Source organism: Calypte anna, chromosome 2 (assembly GCF_003957555.1).
Source record: "Calypte anna isolate BGI_N300 chromosome 2, bCalAnn1_v1.p, whole genome shotgun sequence".
NCBI lineage: Eukaryota > Metazoa > Chordata > Aves > Apodiformes > Trochilidae > Calypte > Calypte anna.
The window spans coordinates 89,825,299-89,850,680 of NC_044245.1; the positions used below are offsets into that span (position 1 = coordinate 89,825,299).

At 41.0% G+C, this 25,382-nt stretch overlaps 1 protein-coding gene across 1 annotated transcript in view; it reads right to left on the reverse strand.

Moving 5' to 3' along the window:
• Window positions 1-2,178: 2,178 nt before the first annotated feature.
• Window positions 2,179-25,382, reverse strand: part of LOC103530705 (dynein heavy chain 5, axonemal) — a 157,844-nt gene continuing 134,640 nt past the window's right edge. The window contains exons 73-76 of the mRNA XM_030444932.1: window positions 21,971-22,103; window positions 9,512-9,720; window positions 4,040-4,261; window positions 2,179-2,700 (exon numbers count right to left, since the gene is read on the reverse strand). Of these exons, the coding sequence (XP_030300792.1) occupies window positions 2,482-2,700; window positions 4,040-4,261; window positions 9,512-9,720; window positions 21,971-22,103 (783 nt within the window). The 3' untranslated portion in view covers window positions 2,179-2,481. The remainder of the gene's footprint in view (window positions 2,701-4,039; window positions 4,262-9,511; window positions 9,721-21,970; window positions 22,104-25,382) is intronic.

A 25,382-nucleotide genomic window follows, 5' to 3' on the forward strand; every position in this document is an offset into this window, starting at 1 on the left:
AGGGACATTTCAGATCAAATTAATGTTGGCAGATTGGAAGCAGAAACCACCGAATGGAAGAGCAGGATAGGGCAGGAGAGAGAGAGAAGAAGACATTGGGTTCAACAATAAATTATACATCTCCACTGCACTGAATTACATACAAAAAGAAAAGAGAAAAAAAAAAAAGAGAAAGAAGATAAAAAGAAAGAAAAAAAAACAGAAAGGAAAAGAAAGCTTTGTTTATAGGATAGACTGGAGGTTTTGTTTGGGGCTTTTTTACTAAATATAGGAAGTCTTTTCTGGAACTAGGTGGTGGCTATGTTCTTCTTCCAGTTCCATATAAAACCATAGCTATCTTCAGGGAAATACTGCATCACTTCTCTGGTTCTTAATTTGGCCAACATTCTGTTCTGCAGGATTTGATGTTTTCCTGACCTAATACACAGGGCTTAGTGATTTAAATGAAAATTTGATTGTTCAAAGAATTTCTTTGCATTTGTGTACAGCAGAGCACTAAGTGCTAGAACACAAGAGCCTCTATATATGCTATGCACAGAGTTTATTTTTCTCACTTTACTTGACAAAGAAAGGGAGCGATGCAGTTTCCACAGAGCTTATCATGTAGCTCTGCTTATAACCTCTATCAAAAATGTGTTTTTAATGTTTACTTCTAACTCCTATTGTTCAGAGAATTGTTTTCATAGCCAGGAGTGAGTTCTTCAGGAGTGCAAACTATGTCTTCATTTTAAGGTATTATCAATGTTATTGACTTGAATTTTATATGTACCAAGACATCAAAGTTCATTTACTCCACGTGCCCTCATACAGGTAAGGGGCTGGGGAGAACACTATGGTTTACAACCTCAATTTCTACACAACAGCAGAGGCTTTTACTGCTTGAAGCTCCCCTTTTCCATAATTTCTGAGATCAGTGATCTGGAAACCAAATCCTTCACCCTTCTCAGAAACAAAATTCTCAATGGAATTTGTTGCTGCACAGCTCTACTGCAGGGAGGCCTGGAGTGGGTTTTTTTGGAGCAGGTGGTTACACTTGGTAAAATAATCTCAGCAGCACTGTGTGAAACAAGTGCTGCTCCCAGCTCAGTGGGAGAAAGGGAGCCTGTCTGCTGTCCCTGTCTGCTCTGTTTTCTGAGAGGAAATCTGGCACTTTCTGCTTAGTTGTGGGTGGGAGTGTGAATCTCAAACTTCTTCATCAAAAAGAGCTCTGCGATTGCAAACCAGAGTAAAAGTTATGGGAAAGAGGGAGCTACTGTCTCAGACACCAGCTGAAAGGAAATGCAAGTGTTTGTCCAGAACCTGAAAGTGTTTGTAACGAGGAAAAAAGCAATTAACAAATGACTCACTGCAAGTCCTTCTTTCATAACATCCAACAGCAATTTGTTTTGCTTTAAATTTGGGCTAGTGAAAAAAGCCAGACACATTTTCTGCCAATAGTTGTCTGTTTATTAAAAGAGAACTAGCAATTACTTTTGGATTACAGGATAGAAAGCAATGGTGATAACAAACAGAGATTACATCAACAAGTTCAGGTAAATCTACTCCCAGAACTGGCTTGTGTGTCTTTCCTCCCATCCCCCCCAACATCACAGCTAGGAAGAAATCAGAAAATCAGAAACTGATGCAAAGTACAGGATAAAAAGCAGTTAAGAGGTTTGAGTTTGAGGGATTCAGACACTAACCCCTAGCAAATACTAGTAGATCCAAACTGGTGTTCAGATGTGTTTACTCTGGGAAGAGTTTTGAAACTTGTATTGCTAATAATGGATGTTGGAGACATCGTCCTTATAATGGGATGTGGTTTTAGAAATTAATTACTGTGTGTGAAGGTCACTACACCTGCAAAGAGAATGTCACCTGTTTATACAAATTCTGTGATCATTAGCATGAACAAGGGACTATGTAAGGAAGTGGTGGCATCCATTTGTAAGGCCAGCCAGTAAGGTTACAAATGCAAAATCAAAGGAACTGTGCATTGGATTACATGCAGATGAACAAGTTTCACTGCATGTTCCACTCATTTGTCATTACAGCTTTAATGCTGTGATGGATTATAAGTTTTTAACTACAAAGTGGAACTCTAAAAGAACTATATTATGAAGAAGCCTTGCATTAAGAAGAAAAGATAGCATCTACAAAAGAAGCACCATAAATGTAAGAGCAGTTGCCACTATCATAAGCACTTTTTTCCTAGTGTTTCGATTATGAGCAAGGTAGCTGATTATATTGTCACTTGCTTTATAGCAGTTGTCAGATTTTACAACTAAAACTGTTTTCCCTTTGAAACTCCCAGGTTAAGAACATTTATAATTTTTGCTACGAACAGAGTGAACTGATTATGCACAGTTAACATAAGCTCTCTCTGTCACTCCCACACTCCTATGAGAAGGTAGCTGCCACTTTGGCAATAACAGCAGAAGTCCTACTGCCTGCAGATCAATCTTCCTAGCTGGTTCTTTCTCTACAGCTGCCTGTTGCTCTTTATTTTGAATTGCAGAGCAGTGCAACTCCCCGTAAAGTCCAATGATCAGGATTCTGCACTGTTTTCAGATCCAAAGAGAAAATGTATGTCAGGTCTGTTCTCCGAGGCTTTTTGTAGACAGGGCAGGAGTACAGGCTTCCTTGTTGCTTCTTTGGGTCATGTAGTGCTGTCGTGCTAACAGCATACACGTGGACTACAGGCAGACTTGTGAACAGCACCTGAGAAAAGTTAAAAGAGACGCAGGGTGCTGCATTAGAGAAGCAGGACTGGGTCTCTGAACTGCAAATGCTGGAACTTGATTCAGTGATGGCCTTCAGCTAGAGCAGCAGCACTTCAGCAGAGGCACATGTGAGAGCACACAACTCACTGCTGCAGTCACCCTAACTTTAAGCCAGTGGTAGCTCATGGACAACACGTCAGGAAGCCCACAAGGAAAAGAAAGCAGCAGAAACCTCAACACCATGGGAGTAGGTAGAAAAACAGCAGGGTGGTTCTAGGAGGGAAAGAGAGCATTGTCTCTTTTTCCCATCCTTTGCCCCTTTGGGTAGTGTTCCCCATTCTTTACCTCCCCTTTCCTGGATAGCAGGAACAACAAAGCCTGAGCTGCATTTACATTGCATTTGTTACCCCTGCACTGCTGGCAGTGGAACTTCAAAGATCCAAGGTGCCTCTTGGGTGTTTTTCCAGACTCAGGTCTTCTATCCCCTCAGGTCTTCAGCAATATAAATTATCCATTGGCCAGGAAAAAATAAAAGACCTGAGTCCAAGTGCAACATGAAGGGCTGCTGAACACTCGAGAGCATTTGCATAAACTCTATGTTTGAAGGTGTCTTTGATAAACCAGGCAACAGCTGTCACCAGAAGCTACAGCTGGCAAGGTCTGGTCTGGAAAAGTTTGCTGTTAGCCAGACCCAGGAGTGTTTTACTTATGGAGAGAAATTAACCTCAACTCCAATTTCAGAACAGTTTATCACTGGTTTGGAATAAGTTTACCAGTACAGACAATGGCAGCTTTCCCTGGGCAGTGGCCACAGCATCTAATCACTGCTCCATAGCTAGGTTTTAAATCTACTCAGTCACATCAGTAAAAGGTAATTCCACACACTGAGCATAAGCCCAGAACTAATACTCTTCCTCCTATTCAGAAACAAATGCCAGGGATTTCCAGTTATCCAAACACTGACCTTTACATCAGCTTCATCCAGCCCAGTCCTGGGCTTTGGAAGTCATGATAGGGTCCTACTTGTTCAGTCAAAAGAAGGCTGCCTATGTGTTGTGCTATTTTATTTGAATGTAGCTGTGCTGCTAGAGCCCCTGAAGCCAAGGAGCCCAGCATCTGGTCTGCTCTTGTGCAGCTCACCCTAAATTCCTTTTCTGATAGAAGCCTTTATGTTTGGTCCTGGTGGGTTAACACCATGTCCTCTTGCCAGCCCTGCAGCTGTTTTAACCTCATAAAGCCTAGTGTGAAACCACTGCTGCAGGCACTCAAGATGCTCCCTGGTGTTCTCTGAACACATCAGATTATACCACAGTCACTGATGCTCACTTGATCCTTACCTTTGGGGCTGACTCCACCAGCTTACTGTTTCTGCGGTCCCAACCTGCCCCTTCCAGGAAAAGGCCATATATGTAAACCCCACCAACGTCAGCAGGAGGAGGGCCAGTAACATCTTCTTTCATCATCTTCGTCACTTCATTGTGTAAAACAACACTGTCAAGTGCCCAACCTTTTGCCAAATTCATCCGAGTTGTCTCTTGCCTCATAGCAGTTAGGAATCCCTAAGGAGATTGAATATGACAGAGAGTGTTTTAAAATACTTGAATTTACCCATTTCAATTTTTTCCCCCTATATCATAGTGACAGCAGTGGTATAAAACCTCATCCCACAAAATTTTACCTGCATGTTAAATTCAGTTGTGCAAATCCAGTGGTTTCCTACATTTCCCCAATGCCACATGGGTTTACACATTTGGTGTGCAGGTGTTGGTGCTGAGAAGCCACCAAACTGGCTTGTTTAACATATCAGAAGCTGCATGTATAACTCACCTCTTTATGCCTACTTTACAACCAGCCAGATGGAGAGAGGTTTACAAGGCTGCCAGATTAATGTGTTTTGTGAGGTTCCAAATACAGGTAATTGCTGAGCCACAAATAACCCTGGTATTTCCTGTGCTATATTACTCACCATTTCTTATACCAACACTGTAAAATTGCTTTTCAGTCAACAAATCAGGAAGCGTTTTATAGAATACAACAGAAATATAAAATGGAATCCTCCAATTAAAAAGTGAAATGCCTCTGCCACTTCGCTCAGCACAAACCCTTAATATGCCACAATTACATACTGATTGTAGACACCAGCAAGATAAACTCAGAGCACTTCAGCAGCACAGAATGAAACTCACTCTCCCTTCCAGAGAGATACAAGCTCATGATATGGCACAGGCTAACCCAGGACAAGCCTAGCTGAGGATGCTGCTGAGCTTCTCCTGTAGAACTGTCCATGTGCATGCTCACTGCTGTTCATGAGAAGTAACTTAGCCCTAAAAGATAGGAGGGCATAGACAGCTTTGTACTTCCAGTAGGTAGGCTGTGGGTGTGCACCTTACTTTTCCCCATGGAAACCCATCTGCATAGCCACGAGAGGAATGAACAAAACACAAATCCTGAAGATGCCAGAGCAAGAGCAACTCACTGGGAAGGACAGTGAGGAAGGAAGAAGTTTCAAGGACAGATTTCAGAGCAGAGAAATGTGGTGTCTGGAGACATACGAATCCACCTGGGGAACACCCAAAGGTGGGTATTAGAGAGCCAACAGCACAGCCAGAAAGAAATCAGGAGCAACAAGGGAACTGAATGATTTTTATTTTGAACAGTTTTATTTTTCTTCAGTATTCACAGTGCAGGATGCTCTCTTGAGCTATTGCCAGGGCCAGAGGAATATGAAGGAGTCAGATGAGGGAACATGAGCATGTTGGTGTACTGAATGCCAAGGCCAATCTGGCTGTACAGATGGGAGTACTGGTTGCCCCTGCTAAGCACTTTGTAGCCACACACCACCCTTCAAGTTTCAAGAACATGAGAGGACATTGACAAACTCAGATGTTTTCATTAACTGACATTGGTTGCTTCTCATTAATATCGTTCCAGAGACCTCAGGAGAAGTGTTTTAAAGAGGCTTGGTGATAGCACAGATAATTGTAATTACGTTTGAAGTGGTTGAGGACTCTAGAATATAGCTAAGGGAGACAGGATTAAAGGCCCAGTTCCTCTATCATAAATGCCACTAAATGAAAGCAGACTCCTTGCAGTTGATTTGTGGTATTTTATTTTGTAGAAATGTGCTGGTAGCAATAGTTTAAAACACATGAGGAGTTCACTGGCAGAAGGCTCCAGAGGGCTACTGGATGCCAGATAAACTGAAATATTAAAGAAAGAAGAGCCTAAAGAGGAGAGGACAGAGCAACGACTGCATTAAGGGAATCAGTTCAAAGGCACTGTGGAAACACTAGAATAAAAGTAAGCTCAGAGCTGGGAGTTGCCTTCAGGGATAAGATTTAGGCTGCAGACTATTCTTACAGAGATTGCAGGACCTATATGTTGTCTGCCATGGGACTTGTTACACTTATCTGCTCATTAGAATGAATCCCAGACAGTGTTTGAAGACTACAGCTGTGAGATGGAGGCCCAGCTGGGTATCCCAAGGCTGGTGAATGGCACAACAAATGCACGGAAAAATGAAATGGCTTGAGGTGCCACAGAAGAGCTGAGGGCTTGGGTCTGCCCACGACCCTGTGTCATGGACATGATGGACCACTTGCCATGACATTTGTTTTGATCTCTGGTAATTTTTGCCCTGTTGTTGCTTTTTTGTTTGTTTCTGTGTTAAGTTTGGTTTTGGTTGGTTGGGTTTTTTGTTTGTTTGTTTGTTCAGGTTTTTTGAGGAGTTTTGGGTTTTTTTTTGTGTGTGTGTGTGTGTGTGGTTTGTTTTTTTTTTTCTTTTTTTTTTTTTTTGGGGTGGGGGGGAGGGGAAGGGGCGTGCATTGAGATTTCAGAAACAGGGAAAATATTTCTCCTGTTGTCTTTTCCTGAACTTCTCCCTGGCCTGCTCACAGAAGGCTGCTAAGGCTTTGTCCCTTTGCTTTATAACAACCCCTGCAATCTAACTCAGAATCTTCTAGTGAGGGAGAAGCAGGAATACATGGAAGCTATGACAGGAAATATAGAAATCACTCAAGTCTATTGCTTTCCCAATCATAGTCTCTCCTTTACTTTGCTTAGGAGGTTCCTTGTTTGTCACTTGTTTTGCACTTTCTACAGCAAGCAAATTATGGCAGGTTTTCTAGAATTAAGTGGACACTGAGGAATGGAAGCATTGTACTTCAGATTCTTATTAGTATGCATATTGCTTGGGCATCTAAGGGTCTTACAAATAGGCTGAGGGTTCATTATGCTAAGTCCTATACAACCAGAAAGACAGTTTTGCCTCACAGGGCTAAAATCCATATATAGGACAAGTGACAGCAACTGGATACAGGGATGCAAACAAGGAAACAGTAAAACATTATCAGCCACAATATGGAAATTGGAAGGCAGCAGTGAGATATGCACAGTGGCAGGTTTACTGAGGAAAAAATCCAGTAACATCAGATTAACTTTCAGGAGGGAAGAAAATTCATGGCATTTCTTGCTTTGTTCACCCTAGTTAACTTGGCTGAATGCAGACACACACACAGGAAATCTGGTTTCTTGTACACAAAAGCTTGAGCCTTCTCTCATTTGTATCACTATAAATAAACATTCACTTCTGTGAAATTACTGAATTTATCCTAGTGCATAAACAGTCCAAGAGAAAGCAGAGTCAGGTCCTGTATTATTTTTTATTGCCAGAATGCCTCATTCTCCCAGTGCTATAAATCTACTTTATTGTCTTGTGCTATCCCTGGTGTTTATCCATTGATTATAAAGTAAACAGTGAGATCTACACAAGTAGGCATTTAATACCACAAATGAAAGGTGGGTTTTTTCCTGACAATTTCTCAGGTAGTACAAACAAGCCATTAGAACTGCAAAACTAATACTTCATCACCTCAACTTGCTTGAGAGCATGAAAATCAAGTTGCTTGACATATGAAATAATGATTTTAAACACAGCAATATGACTAATAACAAAATAAGTTAATTAAATGGAGAAGGAGTTGTTGCGTTATTTTTTTTTTATAAAATGAGCCACTCCCACAGCCATTTACAGAAAATGGAGACTATAACAATAACCATCTAATTCCTAAGCTTGCAATTATCAGCACAAGTAAATTCTTTAATCAGGTAAGCCCACCTCATTCTTCTATTCTCTACACACTATGTATTTAGGGACTTATGGAACTACACATTAAGTCGTGTTTAATTTTTGTATTCCTGGATGCTCTCTCACTCAGTATGGTTTACTAAATCACAGCTTGTTTGGGGGCATTCTACTCTGATTAGTTGGCAGCTCTTTTGAGAAACACAGATGTAAAGACCCAGAAAAACACAGGTTACCCAATTTGGGCTCACAAAATTTCAGAACTGGCTCAACTCCAAAGCACAAAAAAAGCCACCTCAAATGGCCAGTACAAAAATCTGTATCACCTCTTGTTTGTCTGTAGTGCAAAAGCAAACACCAACAAAAGCAAAAGCCTGTTTGGGTTGCATAAGCCTGATAGCTCGAAAAATTACCCAGGAATATTTCATAGTGCCACTATCAATGTGCTGCTAACAACCCAGGTATGGAAGCATCATCATGGAATCGTAGAATGGTTTAGGTTGGAAAGGACCTTGAAGATCATCTGGTTTGAACCCATCCTGCATGGGTTGCTCCCTCTGAAGCAACCTTCCACTGGACCAGGTTGCTCAAAGCCCCATCAAACCTGGCCTTGAACACTTCCAGGGAGGGGGCAGCCACAGCTCCTCTGGGCAACCTGTTCCTGTGTCTCAACACCCTCACAGTGAAGAATTTCTTCCTATTATCTAATTAAAATCTACCTTCTTCCTGTTTAAAACCATTACACCTTGTCCTGTCACTACGTGCCCTCCTCTCCCTCATATTTTTGCTTAGGAACCCTTTGCTCAGGGCTTCTCTTAGCCCATTTCCACATTTAAAGTGGTATCAGCAGACAGCTGACAGAGACAGGATACATGATAGATGGATCTTTCCCACCCGTAGTCCTAGACAATATTTGCCACTGTCAGTTCCTCTGTTCTAGGCAGCTGTTTCAGCCAGCTTTTGCATTGCTAACAAGTGCTGAGATTAAAATAGATCTTTAAAATAGCTTTTTGCTAAGGCTTCACAGAAACCTGTTGGCTGGATACTCACAGTGACTCATTTCCACAACTCCCACTTCCCACAAACATCTGTGAATCATAAAAAGCTTTAATGAATGTGGATAGCTGTGCAAAGAGACTACACATCATATAGGTATGTATACTTTACCTCTTTTAACTCTGCTCTCAGCTGTTCCCTTCTGTGTGTTTCATTTTGTGCCAGATTTTAATTTTAGCTGCTGCAGCCAAGAGACTCTTATTTTTTTATGTGTCTCTGCAGACCAAGTCTGGCACAATTCTGGGGTAGTATAAAAACCAAACCTTCCATTTCAAGGAACCTGTTTGCAGGGACTGAGAGCCAAGACCAAATCTCTTCTTCCTGTGTCCGAATGGTGAAACTTACCTTGTTTTGTACTCAAAGGGATTTTCATACAATAAATGCAAAACAAGCTGCTGTAATAGAGAAGGAGGGGAAAGGAGGATAACACTGAAATATGCTAAGACATATTTACCAAATTTCCATACTATAACTGAAGCAACCAGAACACGCCTTACATTATTTCAGTAATATTATTGTGGTCCAGCAAAATTTTCTTCCATATATGTTCAGGTTAATTTATCCTAAATTTATTCTAAAAAATTGAATTTAGATTACACTTCATACAGCTGCAAGTGAGTCAGCTCGGAGTTCTCTCAGGGTCTAATTTAGCTGTTACTTAGCAGCTTACCTGTGGGTTAAAGAATCCTGTCATCCAGAACTGATTTGGTCGGCCATCCTGGAGCCAACTGCTGAACTGCTGGTTTCTTTCAAGAAGCTCAGTAAACCAAAATCCTAGAGTAGATGACTCCCAGGAAATCCTAAACCACAGTTTCGGAATTCTGGCATCATACATATTATCTAAAGCATCTTGTAATTCTTCTGACATAATTATGGTTCCTGGAAGATAAGTGAAACATTCAGAATGAACTGTCCCCTTGCTTGCAAAGGCAATTAAAACTACCAAATGACATTCTGAGTCTAATAAGCCCTATTTTATTGTGCCTTAATTGCACGCCTGTTGTGCTAAAGTCTTATCAGTTTGCAGTTAATTTGCTCAAACTTAGACTTGATTCTAAGTGAAAGGTGACATAGTAGACATTTCTTCTGTTATTTTATCAGAAATAATTTTTAAAAAAAAAAAACAGGTTCTCCTCCCTCACACATAATATTTATATTAGTTATCTTCACACTGTGTTCGGAATATAACTAATAATTAAAAAAAATATTTTAGTGGTTTCCACATACACAATCAAGGAATAAACTGTATAACTCATCTATCTCCTAAGCATGCACTGACAGTGATTATATTAACAAAATTCACTGTTAATAATGATAACTTTGTACATTTCCATCATTAAGATTCCCAGTGGGAAAGCAGTACATAGAATAAACCTAGAGGGAAGATTTTGTATCTATCTTTTTGGCAGTGGTGGAGTGAATCCACATATTCCATGCATAGTACTGTTTCCTCCTGTATTTTACAGTGTTTTACTAGCATTTACTAAGACAATGATTTTTCAGTGACACTCACCATCCTGTCTGCCAGAAGTTCCTACATCCTATCAGTTTGTACTTGAAATAGTACTGAGAGCTGGCATGTGGCCATGTCTCAGAATGTCTTCTCTGTTCCACCTAAAATATTTCAAATTATAGAAACTCTGCTGGTAGCCCCCATTCCAATGAAATGTTTATGTAATCCCAGTGTTCAGTGCCTCCTCATATACACAACTGCTTTAACTGCAACAAGCATTACATGACATCCCAAACAGAATTAGGTGGCTTTCACCACAGAATATGTAAAAGAAAGAGAAGTGGTCAATTAGAAGAATGCATAGGCTAAACTAAACACTTGCAATAAAAGTGTGCAAATCTGATATTTTGTCCTATATATAAGTGGCAAATAGACTTCATTCTCAAGTAGCAGATAATGACCTTTCATTTAGAGAAACCTCTTTTGTGCCAACATGCTATGAAAGAAATACCAACTTTTACGAAACTGCAAATATTAAAACATACTGCCTATCCCACTCTGGTGGTTTGACCCTGTCTGAACACCAGGTTCCCTCCAAGCTGCTCTGTCACTCCCCTCCTCAGCTGGACAGGGGGGAGAAAATACAACAAAAGACTTGTGGCTTGAGACAAGGACAGGGAGAGAGCACTCACCGGTTATCATCACTGGCAAACCAGACTCAACTTGGGTAAATTAGTTTATTACCAATCAAATCCAAGTAGGGCAATGAGAAATAAAAACTGATTTGTAAAACACCTTCCCTCCCCACTCTTCCCTTATTCCTAGACTCAACTTCACTCCTGATTTCTCTACCTCACCCTCAGCAGTGCACAGGGGGATGGGGGAATGGGAGCTGTGGCCAGTTCATCACACATTGTCTCTGCTGCTCCTTCCTCCTCAGGGAAACTCTTCACACTCTGCCCTTGCTCCAGCTTGGAGTCTCTCCCATGGGACACAGTTCCCAACAAAGTTCTCCAACATGAATCCTTCCCACAGGGTGCAGTTCTTCACCAGCTGCTCCAGCAATCCTTTCCACAGGGCAGGAATTTCAGGAACAGACTGCTCCAGCATAGGTCCCTCACAGGGTGACAAGTCCTGCCAGAAAAGCTGCTCCAGCACAGGTTCCCACAGGATCACAGCCTCCTTTGAGCATCCACCTGCTCCATCATGGGCTCCTCTGTCTGCTGCAGGTGGATATCTGCTCTGCTCCACCTTGGACCTCCATGGGCTGCAGGGGGACAGCCTGCCTCACCATGGTCTTCATCACAGGCTGCAGGGGAATCCCTGCTCTGGTGCTTGTAGCACCTCTTGCCCTTCCTTCTTCACTGACCTTGGCATCTGCAGAGTTGTTTCTCCCACGTCTCACTCCTCTCTCTACAGATGTAGTCATGCAGTTTTCTTCTCTCTTTTTAAATATATTATCCCTGAGGTGCTACCACCATTTATGATGGGCTCAGGCTTGGCCAGTGGAGGGTCTATCCTGAAGCCAGCTGGCACTGGTTCTATTGGACATGAGGGAAGCTTCTAGCAGCTTCTCACAGAAGCTACCCCTGTAAACCCCCTACTACCAAAAACCTTGTCATGCAACCCAGTACACCCACATTCTTTGTAATGGCTTCACAGTCAGGTTCAGAACTATGTTTTGGGGTTAGCTACAAGCTTTTTATAACACAATTTATAAAGTTTCTCTTTGGGTATAAAGCTTCTCTAACATACAACCAAGAGCACCACCATTTTAGAAAGAAGCCACTCTGTGTCATCTCTCCCTTGTCTAGAAAAATGTAATATTGGACCATACAATCTTTTCACCCTCTGGAGGCAGAAGTGGGAAAAATTCATGCAACACATTGGTTTTAACTTTGGAGAAAGCATAGTGAGGGCAGGAAACACGTGAAGAGCATGTCTTTTGAGCCCTGGAGATCATTACACTCTGAACTAAGCAAGCAAGAACTCTTTCATCTCTGGTTCTGCCTCGTTTCCAAGCTGGCGCAGCCAATTTTCTCCTTCCACAAGGGTTGTGAAAGAGCCACGTGTTCTTCCTTATCTTGTGACAGGGAGGAGGTTTTCATGTGGGGACATAGAGGCAGTCTCTGCCCCAAAGCCTGGTGACATCTCTTAGGATGTCTGCCCGCTATGAGTCAGTGCAGCTGCTGAGAGCACTAAGCCAGAGTGTTCCTGAGGATGAGGTATGCTCACAGTTCTGGCCTTGCCCAGAGAGCTGCATAAATATTCCTAGTGAGTGGGTGTCATCTCTGGCAGTAGGCTTGAATTTCAGCACTAGATGACATCTGTGGGTGCTGGGATGCATTCCTGCAGCTAAAATACTGCGATAAAAATAAAAATATAATTTTAAAAAAGAAAACAATCGTCAGAAATAAAATTACCAACATGGGAGAAAAATTATGGCCTCTTCCTGGAGAAAGGTGGTACAGATGTTTGAAAAACCAGACTTGACAAACTCAATGAGCAGCACAATGCCACAGGCTTCTCAAATTTAATTTCTGAGAAGCTCAGAGCACTGGCTTCCATATGAAGAGACCGAATGTCCTATGAACATGACAGGTCTTAATCGTCTATGAATCAGACAGGCCAGCTGATTATAACTTGGTTATTTTGAGGTTTACTTTGTGATATTCCCTTTCTTGAAAGGAATAAAATTAAAGTTCAGTTAAAGATGCTAGGGTCTTTAAGTTAAACATTCCATTCTTCAATAATAATATGTATTGTAACCATACTGTTTGCCCACTATACACAGTTTGGAAATTAGGATTCCCCTTTTTCACAGTCATAAATTTATATCATCTCACTTCTAAACTATATCTAAATCCATCCAATTGCTGTATAGACAATAAGCCAAATAAAGCTACTCAGGTCTGAGGATAAATAGTTTTTACTGTCAATGAACTGTCACTGTTCTTTTAAACTGATATGATTTGGGGGTGATTCATTCAACAAATACAATGCTTTGAATGGACTACATCAGGACCTTGTATTATTTCACGGACTTGCCCCTTTTCACTACCGCACCTATCACAAGTTGAACACAAAAACTGTGGAATTTGTAACAGTGGATCCACATTTTGAAGTTCACAATTAGGAAAGACTACAAAATGCGTGTATCTCATTTAAATAAGTGGATAAAGTTGGGAACAAAGGAAGCATCTTAAACTCTAGCATGAGTAAAAAAAAAAAAAAAAAAAGAAAAAAGTAAAAAAAAAAAAACGTCCAAAAAACCCCACTCCTCAATCCACTGACTGATTTTCTTCCCACAGGCACAGACATGAATAAAGAATAACCAGAATAATTATGTAGGATATAAATGAGATGAGAAGAAGCTAGTTTCTCCACCAAGTACAGTTTTCCAATGGCTGGCATCATTATAATAGGACTAGAGATTATCCCTTGAGGACAATACTTGCTAGACAATGAAGCTGTTCAGCTAGCCTTTATAGTACATAGAGGGAAAAGCTCAGTGAAAGCACTAATCCATCCTTGACTGTCACAGCTGCAACTGTAGAAGTTGATCTTTTAAGGGTTTAAATCCCACTCAAATTTACCTCCTAGACAACCAGCTTTGTTATTGGACCTTGCCTCCACCACCAAGCTGCAACCCCCTCTTCTTTACTGACCGTGTTGAAGAGAAAATGCCAACTTGCTTGTAACTTCATCAGCTTTCCTCTCTGTCTGTCTGATGGCAACAGATAACTTGCTTGTGCTTTCCAATAGAGAAAGCATTATTATTACACCCAAGGTTACAAGGTATACAGAGTATCAGATAAAACCAACAAAAGCTACTGTGTGTTTCCCCATACCTAAAACTTAATTTTTTACTTTGTTTTCTTGCAAACTTTACCATTTTTCTCCTATCTTAGTGACCACCACTGCCATGCTGAAAGAACTCAAATTCTTTGCTTCAGGCAGCTCTATGTATATTCCCTTCTTTCTTCCCTTGCCGCACTTGGGTGCTTCAGCATTTGGAGACAATTCTCAGGGAGCTCTCAGAAGCTTTTTTACCTCAACCATGCTGTTTTAATCCCAAAGCCCCAAACAATTTATCTTGTCCTTTTGGTCCCGGTCTCCAGAACAAGAAGAGTAAATCAGGCAGCCAAGTCTTGCAACACTCTCTCCATTTTTCCCTTGTACACTGTGGTATTGTCTCTAGATGCACTTAACCTTTGCCCCCATTCTGTTTTCTGGGTTTTTTTTCCCACTTCTCTTTTCTGGTGCAGAATCCTCTGATTAAATTCTTCAAGTGAGGAGAGATGAAAGGAACTGAAAAAATTTGAGTAGCATGTGATTTTTTCACATAGCAGAGCACACAAATCCCAGCTTCTCTGCAACAGCTAATTCCTTCAGTCAGTAAGAAGGCAATTTGAAAGTAACCTTGCAAATTGTTCTGAAAACTTACCAGCTCCACTACTAGATGCACTTGGCTGCACCCACTAAAGGACTCAGAGTTAAAACTTTAAAGCAGTAATTTGAAGATGAAAATCCACGCACACCTCTCCAAAAGTAATGCAAACCACTAGCCTGAGCTAGAGCAGTAGAACAGGCAGATAACCTATTTTCTGTAGCCTGTCCTAGCTGTGCAGTGTGTGTGTATTTAAAAAGTTGTTCTGGCTGGCACTATGGCAAGCATAACACTTGTTAGTAAGTCTAGAAATAATGTGCTACACTTTGTAGAAAAATACAGGAGGCATTCTGGCATTCTTCTCAGGATAAGAAGTAAATAACTGATGAGAGGTGCTGAGCCACGAGTAACTATGCCACAAGACACACTAGACTCAGCCCCTCCATTCCTAAAACCATCCAACAGTGGAATACACAGAGGATCCCTGCAAGACTTACACACACTGACTGTAAGAATTGGTGACATAAGAGCTCAAGATCTTTCAGACTGAAAGTCCATTACCATCACCAGCAGGAAAAACTAAAATAGAGTAAGTGCTAGCAGTCTTAAAGCATTATAAGTAAAGCCAGAACTTAGTTTGCCAGTGGTAATGAGTCCATACTCCTTCAGTTAATGGGAAATTACCTTTTCTGTGCACTCTGGCAAGACTAGTTTCCTGAGGTTAAGTTTTTTTGCCACATAGATTAAAATAATCAGCTACCTCTTATAGCTCTTTTGGAGTTTATTTATATGCCTCTTATATGGTGTTATGTACAAAAACCAGAAATCTGTTTTAGAGTCATAGTGCAAAAAACATTATGATATTCTGACATAGAAAAAGAATAGTGAATCTTTACCTCACTCTTTTAAGGGCTTAACACATGATTTTTTTTTTTATTTTTTTTTAGATGGTGTATGAATTCTAAGTGTTTCCTATTGTGCATGTAGAACCATATGCTACCTCACATCTACATGAATTTCTGGGGGTTTCAGCGTGTGCTTATATGAATGACAATCAGGAAATACCTAAGGATAACATGCTGGTTAGCAATGCAGAATCCAGATGGTGAGGAGCTCAAAGCAGATAAGGAAATAATTTTTAATAAGGTAGCAAACCAAGGACTGAGATGTAAAGAAACAAGTGAAATACATCAGTATTCCTTAAGGACTTGTTATTGCCAGTTATGATTCAGCTTTGTCTGAATCATAAAGTTTCAAAAAATGTTAGAAAGATAGAAAAGAAATCCAGAAGTTTTTACTCCTTAATACCTTCTGCCTCAACAGTATCACCTGTATTTTCTCACCCTTCTCAGTCCAAGATAAACATAAAAACATAAACCTAGTGTATTAATTTTATTGAGTTTTCATGCACATAACTTACATTACATTTAAAGAACATTGTCTTGGGTTAGTCTGGTGGTGTTTAGGAAAAGAGGAGGCCACAGGGGTGGCTCCTGTGAGAAGCTGCTGGAAGCTCCCCCGGATCCAATGCTGACCCTGCCCCTGCCCAAGGCCGAGCAGATTTGGGAAGCTGGATGTGCCTCTGGGAGTAACATATTCAAGAAAGGGAAAAATGAAAATGCAAAAAATATAAATGATTTTCAGAGGACATGAGGAGGTGAGAGCAATGCCAGGGCAGCAATACTGAGGTCAGCAAAGAAGGAGGGGGAAAGGTGCCCGAGCAGAGATGTCCCCTCGATGGGTGAGATGGCAGCTGTGCTCCTGCAGCCCATGGAGGAGTGCGGTGGAGCAGTCCCTGAAGGACCACGGTGGGGTAAATGTGGATTTGTAGCCCCTGAAGTGTCACAGGTGGGCAGACGAGAAGCAGCAGCCTGTGCGGGATCACAGAGAGGGTCAGATGTGGATCTGCATCCATGTAGGACCCTGTGCCAGGGGAGGTGACTGCTCCCGCAGCAGCCGCGACTCTGTGTGCAGCCCAGGCTGGAGCAGTCTGTGCCTGAGGGACTGCACCTGTGGGAGGGACTCGTGTCGGAGGGGTTGTGAAGGACTTTCTGCCATGAGAGGGACCCCGCGTTGGAGCAGGGGAAGGCTGTGAGGAGTCCTCCCCCTGAGGAGGAAGGAGCGGCAGAAACACCGTGTGGGGAACTGACCCTAAACCCCCCCTGCCCCTCCCTGTGCCCTGAGGGGGAGGCAGCAGGGAAGGGATCCGGGACCGGCAGGAAGGGAGGGCCGGGGGGAAGGTGTTAACATGTTATTTTTTCTCTTTCTCCTTGTAGTTTAAATTATTTTTCTTTCTTCCCAAGTTGAACCTGTCTGGTTTTTGCCTGTTAGAGTAACTGGGGAATGAGAACCTCCCTGTCCTTTTCTCTATTAAGGAGCTTTTGGGTGAATTTTCTCCTCCCTGCCCCACAGTGGGGGTGTGGGTGAGCAAGCAGAAGCCTGGTTGGTACCGGCTGGGCCTAAACCCTGGCAAACATGAACATGGTATACAAACATCTGTGTGGGCAAAAGGAGGGCAAATGCCAAAGTCCCATCTCTCCTTAGTAATATCCTTGTTCCTGATCCTGTCATTCCAAAAGGCTGGATTGCCCTCTCTTTCAGTGTAGGATAACAGTAATCAGTGATTTGTTTTTCCAAGTTGTGGCATGTAGGTTATGTGTGGTGTGCCTTACATGCATGAAAATATGCTATCTTTGTAACATGAGGAGTGCCATGTTGTAGCTGCAGTGGAAAGTTTGCTTAACAGGCTGGCAGAGGCTTAATGCCATGGTGACTTCTCACACAGATATTTGTATTTATTCCACTACTTTTGCTTCCTCCATTGGTCTTACAGCTCCCCTGTTAGTACTTGCCATACAAGTGCTAAGAAAAATGTAAGGAACAAAAACTCTGGGGCCGTAGAAACGAATCTTGACACATTACAAGTCATGTAAAAGCTTTTAGAGGGATCACTGTATTCTCAGGAAATATGTTAACAGAAAAAGGACTTCTCTCTCCAAACTCTGCACGTACTGCATAAATAGCAGTGGGATTTCTGTGATCATGTGACACATGTATGACATGGAGGGACAAAAAAATCCAAGGTTTCTGATATGGCCTTCATTCATTCGTGAAGTAGGCCGTTCCAAAAGATTAGCTTATAAACACCAAGCCATAAGGTACCAGGAAAAAAAAAATGCCATGACGATCAGCATTTGCTTCCTTAATGACAAGCCTTAAACCACAAAACTGAGTAAGTTAAAAATAATAACCGGGAAATAAAACCAAATTTAAAGCTTTACTTATTTCCATTGCCAAGGATTCAATATTCACTTTCAGTGCTAGTACAACACTACACTGCTGAGATTCATGGGACCCACTCAGTGGAGACGAGGGATAACTCCCATAGAATCTCTCTTCTTTTTTCACATATAAAACACACATCAGGGAGACAGATCATCAAAACATTTACCACTCCTACATTTGTGCATGGAGACATAAAGAGAAACCCACCTCCATCTCCTAGACAAGGAGTTTCCCTATCCATTCAGTTCCCCTCTACTCAAACAAACTCTAAGAGACTGGGAATAACTGAATGGGTCATTAGATTTACTGCATACAAACACACTACCTTCATTAATGGGAGAGGGGGTTTGAAGGGCCCTTTATCTAACAAATAGCTAAGGTATTAGTATTCTGGGCCAGAGGTATCTATGCTCCCATGTAAGGAACATAAGACATGTATGTAGAAACTCCAAAGTGTGTATCCGTAGTGTTCTTCCTACAAAGAATATGGTCACCATCTGGCAGGGGCTTAAGCTCTGATGTTCATAACCCATTAGGATCTGGAGTTTTGGTTCAAGCTCTATGTCTTCAAGCTCCTCAGATGAAGAGAGGAGAAAACAGCTCTTCCCTTGTCTCTAAAATATTTCTCTACTTGGAACATAGACTCTGTTTGGGTCACTTGAGAAGATAAACATCAGTGCTGATTTCTGATTTATGTGGAGCTCTGTATTATAGCAACTCTGAAATAAATTCTAGGCAATCAATAAGTAATTATAACAGAACTAATGGCTGGGACATAACTGAGAGTACAAAGTGCAGCTACAATCTAATTATTACAATTTGGTCCAAAATAACTACCCCTCAGGCAGTGAAGTTCAATGGTGGGGGTGCAGGCTTGTGGGGCATGGCTACTAACAAACATGTTTGACACATGCTGAGCATCCTCACCCCTCTCAAAAGCTGAATGCTCCTTAATCTGCCCTCTGGCTAGAGGGACAAAACTGGCTCTGCTAATACCCTCACGTTCAGCTGTGCAAGGACTCTCTCCAAGGAGGGCTTTGCATTACCTCAAATGTAACTCAGTGAAGAAAAATAAAATGAAAAGGTCCATCTACTCACAACTAATCTACAGAATCAAGTTTTCAGATCTCCTTTCACAAAGCTACATGAAACAATGTGAAGATGCCTTAAACACAAAATTTGTTGGAAAATTTAGATCTGCTATAAGCAGGTGCTCAGGCATTGACAGGTTTGTGAAGCCAGAGCCAGACACGTCACCGGGGCAGATACCAAAACTTACATGAGCTGTTTAAGCAGACAGATTATTTTGCCTCATTTAAAGAAAAAGAAGCACCCCAGATGATCTGAGATTGGAGTTGTCTGGTTTTGGGGAAGAAAATAGCATGAGTGAGTTTGGGGTTTTCCCTTTTGCTGAGGCAAGAGAGAGTGCTGGCAAGAGAGAGTGCTTACAGTTCTTTCTTTCCCCTAATTAATGGTTTGCCATATGCACTTGATGTATTGTGAATATGCCAGAAGCCATTAATCATTATTGTTAACTATGCATCCAATTTTGTTTTCAGAGCAATTTTTCACTGTATTTAGCTTGCCTATCCCTAAGAAAATTATAATGTTTTAGAGGATTGCACAAAAGTTACAGCATTAACTTGATTAAACACCTGGTACAGGACTGTGCCCACTGTGGAACTGAATACTAAGTACAAATAAATTATGTTACTCATCCACCCCTCTGCAGAATATTTTACATTTTGAGACTTTAAATATATCTGTCACAATCAAGGAAAGATTAATACTTTCTAGGATGGAAAGCATTATTTTAATTTACTTGAAAAGGGACCCTATGCACATATAAAAGGGAATATTCAGCTCAGTACTGAAACAGAGGAACATTGTGTCTTTCAGCTTGATCTTGCATGGGTTATTACAGGATATGGAAGCTAATTAGCCTTGGGCACATTTATGAACATCTTTCCTAGATTCAGATTATAGACATGATGTTTCTGAAGCATGCGTTTATGCCTCAGTGTATCAGACAAATGATGGAAAAAAATCCTTTTTGACTCCTACATAAGAAAAATACAAATTAAAAGAATCTGCCTTAATGTAAGACTTATTGTCAAAAGACTGGAAAACACCAGTACGACAGATCACAGTACTGCCATCACCTATATGAGAAAGGACTAATTTTCAGACAGTCTTACCTTCTCCCTGTGGGCACAGTTTCCTGTATCATATGTTTTCTGCCTCTCTGCTGGAGAACAGCAGACTTGAGTGAGATCTTAACCAGTGGAACTGACCTGTTCCTGCATCATTTTCATTCATTGTTAATTAAAGACTCCTCACTGAGGAACAGTATACTTTCCTTCCTGGGTATTTCAACCCTTCCAGATTTTGCAGAATGGGAAGTGCAAACAAAAGGCATCATCAACCCTTCTTTTTTCTCACTCTTTTTCTGATGAAATTTCCCATCAGCTTGTATTCTTTCAGTCACTTGTATTCTTGATTTATTTTAACTACATTCACCGTGGCTCACTTTCAGTCAAATATAAGTATTCTGAGAGATATGGAGGGCTGTTGCCTACCTCCTGTGATGGCTGAAAGAGGAACACTCTCTTTTGACTGGCACTCCCACTCACTCCAGTTTCCATTTAGAGACATCTGGTTTGGTATAAGCAGTGTCACAAACATTTCAAATCTCACCTTAAATTAGAGTCTTTACCACCTGGCCTCCTGAGTGTCCTGTCACTCAATTACTTAGCAGAAACACTTCTACCTTGTTCTATTTCATTATGTCTCAGCTTAATTTCATAAACTACTCTGGCACACAACCTGTGGACCTCAGCATGCAATTCAGCTCCTCTGAGCTCTGCAGAGATCCTAGAGAGAATCACAAAAGTGTAGAAGTGCTGTGAGACATGAACTACAATACTGGAGCCCGTGCATACAGAATAAATTAAGGCTGAGTGTCCCTGGAGATGCAGTCAGGAGGCTTTAAGGGCTGGAATTATTTGCCACATGGTAAAGAGAGAGAAAAACCAGAATAACTGAGGGAGAAAGGACAAAAGAGAAAGAGGTAATGTCCTGGTTCAGGCCAGGATAAAGGTGATTTTCTGTCTTGTGCTTTTGCTTTCAGATAAGTCTCTTGTAAGTAGCTGCACTTGCTGAAATTAACAGCAAGTTTCTCAGACTGTGTGCTTCTAGGACTGATAACACTTCGATGTTTATAGTTACAGCCAGAGACTGGTGTGCAGAGCCAAGGACACTGCTCAGCTCTGAGGAACATTTTACCCTCCAGAAGGAATAAAGCGGTCCCACCTGCAGCCCTCCTTTGGGGAGGAACGGACAAGACGGATGCCAGAATTGACCACACAGAGTATTCCATCCCATACACGTCATACTCAGTATAAATTTGAGGGACCACAAGGGTCAAGCCAGCTTCCTGCGCTTCCTGCCCTTCCTGCCTTTCCTCCTTCCCTTTCTTTGCCTGTCCCTGTTTGCTTCGGCATCCTGGAAGGATTCCATCCATTCCTCTGCCTGTGGTCCTGATCCATGCCAGCCCATATCTCTGTGTTCCTGCCTCCAGCTCCCGACTGCTGCCAACTCCAGGAGTCCGGCCTGGACTTTCAAAGGGCTGCCCTGCAGCCTCAGTGGTGACGTGAGAGTTATTGGGGGAAAAGGAGGGAAGGAACTTGGGATCAATTTTCCTGTATATTTGTATATATTTAGTAATTTTTCCTATTTATCATTACTGTTTCATTAAAGTTGTGTAGTTTAGCTTCCAACCCATAAGTCTCTCTCCCTTATTCTCTCTCCTTTCTTTATCAGGGAGGAGAGAGAGAATAGAGAGCATGTGTTACTCGGTTTAATTGCTGGGCCAGTGTTAAACCATGACAGGTAAAAAACAAGGAAAGGAGGATAAGTATTTATTTATCTATACAGTATAATCAACTGTTAGTAATAAAGACTGCATGCTAATTAGTATGATTTTTAATCTTGTAACTTACCATCAATAGCCAGTTTGAGGTCAGTGAGGGTAGTTCTAACTCGGGATATAACATGTTGCATGCGGTCAATTTCTTGGCGGAGAAATATGTTCATGGGTTGAATAGCTCCCATCTTTTGAAGCTGGGCTTTCACCTAAACAAGAATAGTGCCATGATTATAAAATTGAATCTCATCTTCCCTATGCAATAGTTTTTTGAGAGCAAAAGGCTGTTTTTTCGATCGTATCGCATAATTCCTAAGAAACTTTTATGTAACAGATGGCCATTCAAGCCCTGTGGCAACCATAAGATTTAGCACACTGCAACTCATTAGCTTACCAAAAGGAGCTCCTCCATCATTCTAAGGAGGGAAAGTTCCTTCTTTTTGAAGGGACACAGCAGTTCTTAGGCTGCAGGGCCTTAGACCGTAAAAAAAAACCCATACCACATGCAATATAAAAACATGTTTGATGGTAACTTCGTCGTATTTCCAAATTGTGCAAGGCAAACTTTCTCACCTCTTCTTGCCCTGCTGAGCTGAAATAAGGCTACAAATAGAGTTCGACTTAACAAGCACTATGAAATATAAAAGCTGCTGCTTCCAATAGAGCATGGCTCAGTTGTAAGACAAAGTGGTCACAGATGCATTACTAGAGAAGCAAGATTGCTAGGAATAATACAGATGCCACAGAATTCTACTACACAGTTATGTGCCCTATTTTGTAGGGCAAACTTTTGATCCTCTTAATCCTTGAGGATAAGTTTGACTTGTATTCAACAGAGAACATTCTCAAAATTGCATTAGTTGTCTGATACTTAAGGACGTGTCACAGCAACCGTAGCAAAAGCATTCTCCATCTCACTTTAGCATATGATGCACACACAAAATGCTTCAGATATACACTGTATGGTGCATGTATATTAAAGATCACTGTATATGAGAGTGCAGGAGAGAGGATTTAGGGGCGCCTGCAGAAATCACGGTGCCTACAGTTCACATAGTACCAGAATTACTGATTTTTAAGAGCAGCACAAGTGCTTTTCCCCATGATGACTCAGCTTTCAGAAAGATGATGGCCTTCTCTCCACACTCACTAAATACTCAGCCACATGCATCATCTTTCAGACTAAAGCAGTCTGAACTCTGACCTTAGCTGTAGTCACTCCTTCCCTCTGCAGATGCAATTCTTCAAAGGACCCCTGGAACCAAGAAGATATCTCAAAAAATAAAATGAGATCCCCAAATTTAGATACCTCTAAGGCCACTAAGCACAAGACACTGGAACAGGTTTCCCAGGGAGTTGTGGATGTCCCATCCCTGGAAGTGTTCAAGGCCAGGTTGGATGGGGCCTTGAGCAACTTGGCCTGGTGGGAGGTGTCCCTGCCCATAGCAGGAGGGTTACAACTCAATGACCTTTAAGTTCCCTTCCAACTGAAACCATTCTATGATTCTATGATTAATTTATTAGGAAAGAGCTGCCCTGTAGGATCAGTTTGGTGAAATAATTTAACAGCATATTTTGAGCTTATTAACAAAATATGAAGAAAGAGATAGAAAGTCTATTCTTTCAAAGAGAAGATTATAATTGGAATCCCAATGAAGCTGAGTAGAAGCCACAAGATTTGATATAATGGATGCAATTTTACCAAGGCCAGAAGACCACTTAAGGTTGCTTTCTCCATTTCCAGATACATACCTCCTTGTACACATTATTAGGCACAGTATACATTATATACACATAGTAAGCATTACTAAAGACCTGACTATTACACTGCATAGCAGGTTTCTGAAAGATTAATATGGTATAGTAGTTGAGTAGTTATAATAGCTAGTATAAATGAGTAAATGCTTTGACAATTTTCAGTTCTCAAGGTTCAACTCCAAGCCAGATAAAGTGCTCTTTTTCAGTGGTATGTGCTATTCTCCTTGGGACACAGTTACCAGCAAGGTTATTAATCATATTTTAATCATAAGGACCCCTGAGTCTGCCAGACAGAATGTCCAAGAAATAGGTGCCAGCCAATTATGTTAATGCTTTGCACTGTGACAGTTCATTTTACAGACAGAGTTAATGTGTTTCTTCCTGTAAAAGAAAAAGCACTACTAAAATCAGCTATCATGAGACTGGAACTAACACAATAAGCTCTTTTTTGATGATTTATGCAATGAAGTCTTCTGATTTGTTCATAAAAAATCCAGGGAAAGCTTCTGCTTCCTGAAAATTTCACAGGAACTGATAATTCTCCCTCTTGCCAAAAAGAGAAAAAAAAATTGGATTTTTTTATTCCCCAGAATACTTAGAAGTCTCCTGCGTGCCACTATTAAGAAAGGAATTATACAGAATTTTGCCCATGCATTTTATCTTTTAAATAAAAAAATACACTTTTTTCCTGTTCTATGATGCATGTGTTGCTTTTAGAGATCATTTAGAGGAAGAATGTCTCCCATTAGAGGAAAAAATGTATGAAAGGTGATTTTAAAGGGGTTATTTTCCAAAATACTGATATTTTTGTTTCTACAAAGAGAGATGAAATAAATATCCTAAAATATTACTGTACTGATAACTATAGAAATTGTTTAACTAGTGAATTCTCAGTATTTAAACACTCTTCTGATTTTTTTTTCATGTTCCTTCAAAAACAGGTACAAATGTTTTCAATAATGCAGCAATTTCTTTATCCATCCTGGGTATGTTCAAAGCACTCAGCCTGGAGCACCAAGCATAACCACATATGACAACTGAGGAAAAATACATACTGTACTACCATATTGAACACAAGTCAATCCTGATCTGCAGGAAGATTTAGTAGGTGTAACATAGAACCTTTTTTGGAAGTCTTGTTGTTAAGACATAAGGTATGATTGACTGGTTTTGTATTAGAATTCTTATCAAGCAATCAGCTTACTTACTTACAGTACTGTATTTATTATGACATAAAGAGACGGACACCAACTAACAGGAAAAAAAATTCAATAACAAACCTCACTAACTAAAACAGCCTTTCTGATATTAATAGTGTAATTCTGTAAAGCCCACTTACAACCTCTCCTTTTTATTAAGAAAACAGTTGTCATCTAACATGACACAATGTGAACCATCCTAAGATGATTTAGGAAGGGAGCAACTATAATCATAATCTTAATAGTTGCATCTACATGATTTTACAATCTCTACTGTGTCAAACTCCTCTATGCACATTTCTTAGCTGCTCCGAGGTCACCAACTCCTCTGTCACCACATACTTTATAGAAGTTCAGCAGAAAGGCAGTTATCACTTTCAGTAAATGCTATTATTTTCACTTACACTAGGTCAGTTGCTATGCTCTTTATCGGCAGAAATGGGAAGTCCATCATTCTGTAAGAGGCCTGAATAACAACGACAAGGTCAAGGTGTGCCCAAACCTAAGCCTAAGCTCTTTTCAAGTGATGCC